A 10,422-nucleotide genomic window follows, 5' to 3' on the forward strand; every position below is an offset into this window, starting at 1 on the left:
AAATATGGTGGATGTTGCCATTCTCATTGTTTTTTTTTTTCAATGATTAAGGAAACAGAGAGACATCTCCTTCCAGGTGTAATTCAGCGATTACTGTCTTGGCAAATTTGTTGACAAGAAATTATCCACATAAACCGGAATAAAGAGCCATTAGGATTGAAAAAAAATAGAATAAAACGAACAGCCATAAGACCAAAGAGAAGTTTTATTAAAGGTATCCATCGCGACATAACAATGCTATATATACAGTCTATATATGTATATAAAACTAGTCTAAATTTAACAGCTCGAAGACCAGCTAGCAGTGTGATCTTTGGCTCACTTCTGTCCCTGAGAAGTTACGTGAGCAGTGCCTCGAGCGGCGGGATAGCGGCAAGATGGCGAGAGTTCTATGCTATGCTAATATGATAATTGGATGGCGATTAGAAATGATTCAATGATAAGAAAATTATAATGTAAAGGGTTAATACTTATAGCAGGATGTAGAGTTCTTGAAATGATGTGTAATGAGGTGGGTATTTTTGTATGAGTAACGGCGAAGTAGATAAACTGTGCAGGAAATCTAATGTTTTGTTGACCCTAAAAACCTGATTAGATATAACGTAAATTCGTATTTGAAAATAATTGAATGAATGAAAAGATATGGTAGAAACGTGAGCTAATTAGCAGTAAGTAAAGTATGTAAAATGCACTTCAAAAAAGATTAAAGACATATAGCAGTGGCGTAGTTAGGATGATCAGTTGGGCTAGAAAATGGCCAGCGTTGAAGAGTTTCCAAAAAGGTAAGATCTTCAACGCTTACTCCTCGCATGGCTGATTTGTTTATCTTTGTTTTTTAACCACAGACTTATACATGGTATTGGTGAACTTTTGAACATTGAGTACCAAGTTAACAAATTAAATCGCAATTCTTAAGGGGGTGGATGTGCCCGATGTGCTCCCCTTTCTTGGTTATGTCACAGTGTAATGGTACGGGTAATTTGGAGTGGAGTGGACACACTGTATTGGGTATTCGACATAGTGTTCAAACATAAGACAAATTAATGAAATTATAACGAGAAAAATAAAGTTGTACACAGCGTCGGCAAGGAATTTTACATTTCACAAATTGACTACAATGCATATCATGAATTATTGCAAAACAATATTTTATAAGGATGATATAAACTAGCCTTGTTATATGAAGCTCTAAATGAATTAGTTAAAACATACAATATATAGTCACCGTCACAAAGGCTGGCGAAATTGGCTCCACCCCCTTCTCATAACTTCTCCCTATCTGGCCAATCAGTTCACTCGCCCGTCTTACGCTTAGCGGGAAACGTGATTATGATTGGTATATAAAGGGCGTGGCTACTTTCGCCTGACTTTGTACCGGTAACTACACCAAGCATTACTATCCGAAGTGCATTAAAGGAATACGGATACATAGACTGATATGATGTACAGACCATCCGTTAACATGTAATTATCCGAACATAGCCATTGTTGTTAAAGAACGTCATTTCTGCTAATCATAACTATTAAAGCAAGACAAAAACTAACATAGTCATAATCATGGTACAGTAGTAGTAGCATCATCTACTGTTGCATGTCAGCTTTTCAAAGAATTTCTAATCTCACTTGTTGAAAAATTTCAATAAATCTGTGTTTATTGCCAAGGAGATGATTTTAAACACTTTAACATCTGAAATACTTATTGTCGAGAGAATGATTTTACACCTCTTTACCAAGGTAAATAAGTTTGCTTTAATTACCAAGTACATGATTGTAAACACCTTTTGCCTAGTAGAGAATTATGAACACTTGTGCACTTATTATCCCGAAAATAATGTTGTATTTATTGGCAAGTACATAAACGATTCTTGCAGAAAACAAGAACAAAAAACACACACAAGAAAGTCCTGTCACTGATGAAATCCTAACAGGTTATCTAGAGGGTGGAGGGAGGGAAAGGGAAGGCGGGAGAGGAGTGGAGGGGAGGAAGAGAAGGGGAAGGGGAGAGGGAAAAAGGTTAGGGAGGGGAGAAGATGGGGAGGGAGGATGGGGGGAAAGGGGTTGGGGAAGGGAGTACAGACGAAGGCAGGGGAGGGAAGGGGGAGGGCATGCGGAGGAGAGGGGGCCAAGGCGGCTATATATTCATTAAGCCATTGTCTCGGCAAAGGACAAGCTCTCAGCGCCAGAGATCGGAAGTGACTGGAACTGCGCTCGGGCTCGGCTGGGCCGGAGAGGCGCGTCTTCGGGCGAGGCCTCGCTCGGCATTTCCACTCACGCGAAAGGAAAGGAAAACGGGAAAGAAAAAGTGAGATGAATCGGGACTCGCAGCCGAACCGAGAGCTGAGAGCAGTCGCTGAGTATGAATCCAAGTGAAGTCCGGGGGTAGTGGGCTGAGGGGGCTGCACCCCCTCAAAAGAGCGGCGCCCGCGGGTCGAGGAAGCGCCTCAGCAGCGGGGGCGTCGTGGCCAGGTGCGAATTGGGAGGCATGATAGGCGGCTGCGGGCGGCGGGGGGCGGCCTGCCAGCGGGCCATCGGGTTCTCCCTGTAGCCGCCGATGGTCAGCTGGTTCACATCGATCATCCGGATGCCGCGCGGCGCGGGCGGCGGCCGCAGCACCGCCGCCACCGTGCGCCCCTCGTCCTTCGGTGGCGTCGTTCCGTGGGTAGCGTTGCGGGCCGCGCGGGGCGCTCTCTTGCGTGGGCGTGGGCGGCGGCTCGAAGAGCCGGGGTTAGCAGAAGGCGTGGCAGCCGAGGGGCCGGGGTTGAGGGCGTGAGCGGTGTGTGGGTGGTGGGCGGCCTTGGTGCGGCGCGGGGGGCGCGAGCGGCTGGGCGAGCGGCTCTTGGCGCGACGTTTGTGACGCCGCTTGCGGGGGCGCGTCAGCCGCCGGAAGTCGTAGTACCTGTAGGAGAGCTTGACGTCACGCGGCGGCGTGGGCGCGCGCGGAGGCTCCTGAAGGTCGCGCCAGACGAGCGTGGAAGGGCGCTGCGTGCGGCCGATGAAGGGCAGCGACGGCCGCTTGCGGCGACTGGGACTGGTGCGCAGGGCGGGCAGAGATGCCTTGAGCGACGGCAGGTCGGGCAGGCTGCGGGTGTCGTCGTCGGAGCGCGCTGGCATGGCGTCCGGCTGCCCTGGGTACAGCGTCATGTAGGTCGTGCGCGGCTGCCGCGTGTTGCCACCGCCCGCTCCTCGCCGCGCGCCCGTGCCGCCCCCGGGCAGCGCCTTGCCCGACGCCGCCGCCAGGTCGCGGCTGCGCCCCGCGGATGGCGCCAGGCGCACGCTCCTGCCGAAGGTGCGCTCCTGCCCGTAGCGGCGCAGGAAGGCTGCCTCGTCCTCGTCGGCGGACACGGCCTTCTGCTTGATCCGCACCAGCAGGCCGCTCGTGTCGCTCTGGCCGTCGCTGTCGCTCGACGCGCTCGCCTCGTCGTCCTCGTCGTCCTCGCTGGTCGCCCCGCTGGACGGCGGCTCCCACACCCTCGTCACCGTCGCCTCGCCCACCTCGCCCGGGGCGCCGTCGCGGGAGCGCGATCCCGCCGGGGACCTGCTGGAGTGGCCCGAGCGCGAGGGGGCGCCCTTGGGCTGCGTGGGGGGGGGGGGGCGTTAGATAATGGAATGGAGATGGAGAGAGGAACTGATTGGGATAGAGCGGGAGATGGATGAATCGACATGAATTTGCAAGACGAAAGTTGGACACAGAGATACACACAAGGAAATTGCAATGAGTGAGAGAGAGAGAGAGAGAGAGAGAGAGAGAGAGAGAGAGAGAGAGAGAGAGAGAGAGAGAGAGAGAGAGAGAGAGAGAGAGAGAGAGAGAGAGAGAGAGAGAGAAAGAGAGAGAGAGAGAGAGAGAGAGAGAGAGAGAGAGAGAGAAGATAGGGAGGGGAAGGGAGAGAGGAGAGAGGGAAGAGGGGAGGGAAGGGGAGGGGAGAAAAGAGAGAGAGAGAGAGAGATAGATAGATAGATAGAGAGAGAGAGAGAGAGAGAGAGAGAGAGAGAGAGAGAGAGAGAGAGAGAGAGAGACACCAATTTAGAAGGGTGAGACATGGGAATAGTAAAAGAAGAAAAAAAAAAAGAAACAAGAAAAAGGGAAAACAAAGGAAAAAATGAAACAAAGATACAAAGAGAAATGCATTCCCGACGTGTGGCAAGGGAGGGAGGGGAGGGGAGAGGTGAGGAGGAGAGGGGAGGGGGAGAGGGAGGGAGGGAGGAAGAAGACAAAGGATTACGACTTCCATTTTCACCAATTTGTTTACACTTAGGAAACCAACTCCTCCCATCTGAGATAAAAAGAAACACACACACACACATACACACACACACACACACACACACACACAAACACACACACAAACACACACACACACAAACACAAAAAAACACACACACAAACAAAAACATACACACACGACCCCACCCCCCCCCAAAAAAAAAAGAAAAAGAAAGAAAGAAAGAAAAAAAAGACCTAAACATTCGTAGATCATTTTTCAACCTCCAGAATTAGATTTCAAGTGACGACCACATCTCATAAACCGCCAGGGCTGTTTGCCTAAACTGACTCCCGCCATTTTCCTAGTGTATTTGCCGCGTTTAGAAATAACCTAAACCAATTAGTCCCTTTAATTAAGGCAAGGCTGGAGGCGAATTTGAGATGGCGGAGGGGAGAGGGAAGAGGGAAGAGGTGAGGGGAGAAGGGAGAGAGAAGAGGGGAAGGGAGAGGGGATGGGATGGGGATGGATGGGGATGGGAAAGGGGAGAGAAATGGGTAGGGGAGAAGGGAGAGGGGAGAGAGAAGAGGCAAGGGGAGAGAGAAGTGAAAATGGGAAGGGGAGGGGGAAAGAGGGGAAGAGATGGGGAGGGGGAGGGGGAAAGAGGGGAAGAGATGGGGAGGGGGAGGGGGAAAGGGGAGAAGAGATGGGGAGGGGGAGGGGGAAAGAGAAAAGATGGGGATGGGGATGGGGAAAGGGGAGAAGAGATGGGGAGGGTGAAGGGGAAAGGGGAGAAGAGATGGAGAGGGTGAAGGGGAAAGGAGAGATAGGAAGTGAGAGGAAAGGAGAAAGGGAATGGAAGGGGTAACAGGGTATTGGTGGAGGTTCGGGGAGAGCGGTTAGCGCATAGAATTGTGGGTGGGGGGTAGAAATAGAGGGGGAAGAAAGTAGACGTGAGGTTGGTGGATGAGAAAGGGGGAGGGGAGGGGAGGGGAAGAGGGAGTATGAGTAGGGATGGAGATGTTATTAGAGGGTAAGGGGATTGCGAAGGGAATTGTGGGAGGGGGGTCGAGATGAGGAGGGATGGGGGGAAGATGAGAGAAATAGAGATAGAGAAAGGGGGGAGAATGGATACGTGGGGAAAGTGTTAAGAGTAGGGGAAGGGGAAAAGGACAAAAATGAGGGGAAGGGAAAAAGAAATGATGGGGAGGACATCCACGAAAAAGGGGAAAAGGAAAAGGAAAGATGAATAGGAAGAGAGAAAGAGTACTAGATAGATAGACAGACAGAGAGAGAGAGAGGAGGGGGCGGGGGTAACATATATACATGTATCGAGAGATGTACAGCTATTATCATACTGATAGATGGTTGAAAAGATACGTAGATACAGACAAATAGATAGAGATAGATAGGCAAATAGATAGAGATAGATAGGCAAATAGATAGATAGATAGATGAATAGCTGGATAGATGATTGATATGACGATAGTAATTCACATAGCATTCTAGAAAATTCCCTCAAATATGTCAGCGAACTTCATTCAATAACAAACTGACATTGGAAGCATTGCATATTGCATGCAGTCTGAAGAACAAACTCAGTTTAACGTTCAAGATTTACTTTAACCTTATCAAGTAAACATTATCTGCATTACTTTAATGATCTATTCTTAAGGTACACACAAGCACTTAAGATTATATACTGTATGGTGATTAAGCTGCTTTATTTAGACAACTAACATTTATGATTAAAAGAGTTAGAAACATTAACACAACTTGTTAATTTAAGCAATCGCATTTTCACAGGAGTTTACTTTTCTAGTTTAAGAATTAGCATATTTTAGAGGTGGGAATCTCTTCATGCAAGAAACACATGGTACTCTGGATAATACCTTTTATCAAAGACATTAAAAAAAAACGAGTGTAAGTGTGCAGAACCACTTGCTTGTGTTACGTGCTTTGTAGAGTGTTAATACAAGTAAGAAACAGAGTTGAGGTATGTGTATGTGTATTTGTGTGTGTGTGCGTGTTTGAAGTGTGTATGTGTCTGTGTATATCTATGTGTGTGTGTGTGTGTGTGTGTGTGTGTGTGTGTAAGTGTGTATATATTTGTGTGTGTATGTGTGTAAGTGTGTGATTATATTTTTCGTGTTAAATTGTGTCTTTGATTTTGCTTTTATGTCTCTGTACACAAAAACGTAATCATATCCTTCCACTTTACTTGTGTGTATGCGTGTGTACGAATGTGCATACATGTGCGCGTGGTGCTGTACTTGCAAAGTGCATTAACTGTACAATAACAGAGACAATACAATACCTGATTTTACTGCCGTGGCGATCAATTACCATTATTTTTTTCTGGACTAAATTACATAAACTAAAGCCATTTAGAGGCAAACGTACCGTACCAGAGAGTGTGTTGACTATTTGCTCGTAAGTTTAGAACAGTGACACTTGAGCTTGTGTTGTTGCGAGCCTGTGGGATGGTTTTCTTTCCCTTGATGTTATGCATGTTTCAGACTCGTACTGACTATAATGTCGCTGCAGATAAATTCTGTATTGTCAGGTCGTTTTTTTTTATATTTCTCCCTATATTTATCTCTCTCTGTATCTCTTTCTCTCCCTCTTTCTCTAAGTCTCTCTTGCTCTCTCCTTCTTTCTCTCGCTCGCTCTCTATCCCTCCATCTATCTATCTATCTATCTATCAATCTATCTATCTTTCTTTCTTCCTATCTATATATTCATCTATCCACCTATCTCCCTTCCCCTCTCTTTCTTTTTTTTCTCTCTCTCCCTTACTCCGTCCCCCTCTCTCTCACACAAACACATATAAACGTAAGCACATACTTCTCTTGCCAGATTGGGCGTAACTAAAGCACCTCAGCCAGTGTGCAATATTAGATGAAAATGTACTAGATTTCCCTACAGTTACGAGAACATCTCTGCACACATAACTCCACCACTGCGACACGAAGCACCTGTTGAACTTAGGTTCCCTGTAATATTTACCGCTTTTCTGAGTACCTTCTCCATTCTTTATGTCTTTCCATCGTGTACCTGTTTAAATGTGCAGAGTCTCTCTTCCTCGTTCCTCTTGCCTCTTTGCATACTCATCTGTACGTCTGTTCAATCTGTGCAACTGTTTCGCCTCATACGGTCGCCTGTGCACCTGTTGTTTCTTTTCACTGCTTCATCTGTGCACTTGGTGTCTTAATTTATTTATTCATATGTGCACTTGGTGTCTTAATTTATTTATTCATCTGTGCACCTGGTGTTTTTCCTCATTTGTTCCCTTGTGCACTTAGGGGGGGTGTCTCATCTAATTTATTCACCTTTGCACCTGAAATAGCACCTCATTTGATCACCTGTGCACCTAGCGTCTCACCTCATTTATTCATGTGCACACTTGGCTTCTTACCTCCTTTGTTCAACCGTGCACCTAGCGTCCTACCTCCTTTATGTAGCTGTACACCTTGCTTCTCTCACCTTAAAACACAAATCCTGTACAGAAGCGAAAAAAAGTAACGTTGGATTTTCATGATTACTGTACAAGGCTGGTATTTTCCCAGTTATACCAGTGCCCCGCATTCTGGTGTAGTCCAGCATGTGGAGTAGAGCGGTGGAGAACGGAATGTTCTTTTGGTGGAACGAAGTGGATTGAAGAACAAGTTCCCTCACGCATAAATGGCGTGAAGTGGATGGGAAGTGGAGTAGAGAGTTTAGACCACTCCGTCACTGGTAGTTGTCCACACAACGCCGAGGAGAGAGCGCGGTGGAGTGACGAAATGTGGATTGAAGTGGAGGATAATAAAAATATAGACAAAAAAAATAAGATGGATCCATAGCCAAGACCCGACCGTAACAACAAACATACCTCTGGCAACAACTGCTTCTGCTTGATCCCCTGAAGGGCTCGTACCTGCTGCAGCGCCTGGTGGAGCCTGCTACGGGCGGAGGCGTTGGCCGTGGGCGTGGGCGGGGTATCCGGGCGTCGTCGAGGGAGGTCGTGGAGGGGCAGGGCATCGGGCACGTCGTGGGGCACCAAGCCGAGGAACTGGTAGTAGTCAAGCACGGCGCGGACGATGCTCTTGCCCGTTCGGATGTCTGGGATCAGCTGTTAAGGAGGGGATGCGGGGAAGCGGGAGGGGATGGTGGAGATGGTGGAAGTGGAGAAGGTGGAGATGGAAGTGGAGGGGAGGTGGAGGTGGAGAAGGTGGAGATGGAGGTGGAGGGCAGGTGGAGGTGATGGTGAGAAAGGTGGAGGTGGAGGGGAGGGGAGGTGATGGTGAGGGAGTTGGGGGTGGAGGTCTAGGGGAGGTGGATGTTTTAGTAGAGGAAGAAGAGAGGGGGTGGGAGGTGGAGGGAAAGGGGGGGAGGGGAGAAAGCAGGAGATAATGGTGGAGAAAGTGGAGGTGGAGGAGAGATGGAGGAGGAAGAGGAGGAGGAGTGGGAGGTGGGTGGAGGAGGTGAAGATGGAGTTACAAGTGGCTTAGATGGAAGAGGAGAAGAAGAGGAAATGGAGGAGGTAATAAATGAAGAGGAAGATGAAAGGAGAGAAGCGGCATAAGAAAGTTTTTAGTGCTTTACGTTTTCTCTCTCACATTTTGAAGAATTTTGAAGAAATGTCTTGAAGTTTGAAAAAAAGTGAAATAAGCAGATAGCAAAAATAGAGAAAGAAGAACAAGGAAAGAGAGAAAGGAGAAAAAGAAAATTAATGGAAAATAACGAAAACGAGAGAGGATAGAGGAGAGAATAATGAAAAAAAAACAAACAGAAATATACAACATTGGAGGAAATATGAATATAGAAAATATACAAATTAGAAAATACGAAAGTTATAGATAAAAAAAAACACAAAATACAAAACGAAAACAATCGAAACACACAATAAAGAACAGGAAGGTAAAGGAACAAAAGAAAGAAGAATGAAATATAAGAAAATAGAAAGACTAAAAAAAGAGAGAAAAAACAAAACAAAAGTAGTGAAACCGCTATGGGAAGGAAATACATATAAATACAAACGATGCAGAATACAAAAAGCAAAAAAGCACGAAAGGGGTGAAAATAGGATGAGAGCAGATAATCTGATGAAAGTGGAAGCGTGAGAGAGGAGAGAGGTAGAGGATTATGAAGGGGAAAGAGAGAGCAAGTATAAAGGTACGGAGAGATTATGAAAAAGTCAATATTAACTTGTAATCAACTTTTAGAAAATTAAATACATAAACGGACTTTCATAAATTAAATTAAGAGATTTTGTCTAACAAGGAAATACATTAAGTGATTCTGATGCATTTAAACTCTTGTAGGAAAGGCATCACTTCATTAAGCTTTATACTGGCGATCTCTGGCAAGAGAAAGAGCAAAACATATCTATAAAAACAAAACAAAACAGGAAATTCAAAGAAGGAAATAGAAAGAAGAGAGAAAATTATCGAATGGAAGTAAAAACAAAAGTAATGAAGAATAAAAGAAAAGTAGATAACAATAGACATAAACTAAGACCCAAGAAAGAACATAAGAACAAAGGAAGGATAAAAACAAGAACAAAGAAAAAGTGAAGAACAAGAAAAAAGACAAATGAAGAATAGAAGAATAGAAACCAAATAAAACGAACAAAAAACAACAACAAAAAAAAAACAAAGAAAGAATGAACACACAAACAAAGGAAAAGGGAGAGAACAAGTGCGAAGAAGGAAGAAACTGAGAAAAGAAGAAGGAAGCAGTATAGTAAACAAGAACAACATGAACAACAATACAACGTGTAAAACAAATATAGAGAGAGAGAGAGAGATCCATCTTTCGGCGTAATTTTTTCAAAATTTCGCCACTGCATAAGTCTACCCTAAAACCTACTCCCTGGATGCTATAAAACCTTACATAACCCTGAGAGAAATGCTCTTATAGCCCACGAGCCGAAGAAGTTAATTCAAATTATCCATTTTATGACCCGGAAAAAGAAAAAAAGAAAGAGAAATATATATAAAACATCACTTATATGAACCGTAAAGAAACTCGGGTCATTCTCAAGGGAATAAGCATGTCGACATATCAACATCTGATCGATCGATAAATTGACAAAAAAAGAAAAAAAGAAAGAAAGAAAAAAGAAAAGAAAAAAAAAGGGTATTTTCGAATGCAAAAATATGGATATTGTTGGTAAATTATTTACTTTCTTTTTTAATGTAAAGGAAATATAACGATCTCGTAGTTAAGAGAAGAGAAA

General features: G+C 45.3%; 1 protein-coding gene across 1 annotated transcript in view; it reads right to left on the bottom strand.

Annotated features, from left to right (window-relative positions):
• Positions 1 to 2,028: 2,028 nt before the first annotated feature.
• LOC147468494 (uncharacterized) overlaps positions 2,029 to 10,422 on the bottom strand; it is a 60,020-nt gene continuing 51,626 nt past the window's right edge. Inside the window, exons 9-12 of the mRNA XM_086553718.1 lie at positions 7,745 to 8,303; positions 7,079 to 7,195; positions 5,757 to 5,784; positions 2,029 to 3,573 (exon numbers count right to left, since the gene is read on the bottom strand). Coding sequence (XP_086409844.1) covers positions 2,407 to 3,573; positions 5,757 to 5,784; positions 7,079 to 7,195; positions 7,745 to 8,303 — 1,871 coding nt within the window. The 3' untranslated portion in view covers positions 2,029 to 2,406. The remainder of the gene's footprint in view (positions 3,574 to 5,756; positions 5,785 to 7,078; positions 7,196 to 7,744; positions 8,304 to 10,422) is intronic.

This window comes from Penaeus japonicus, unplaced genomic scaffold, assembly GCF_977035675.1.
Source record: "Penaeus japonicus unplaced genomic scaffold, GWHDUDI00000001_assembly GWHDUDI00000028, whole genome shotgun sequence".
NCBI lineage: Eukaryota > Metazoa > Arthropoda > Malacostraca > Decapoda > Penaeidae > Penaeus > Penaeus japonicus.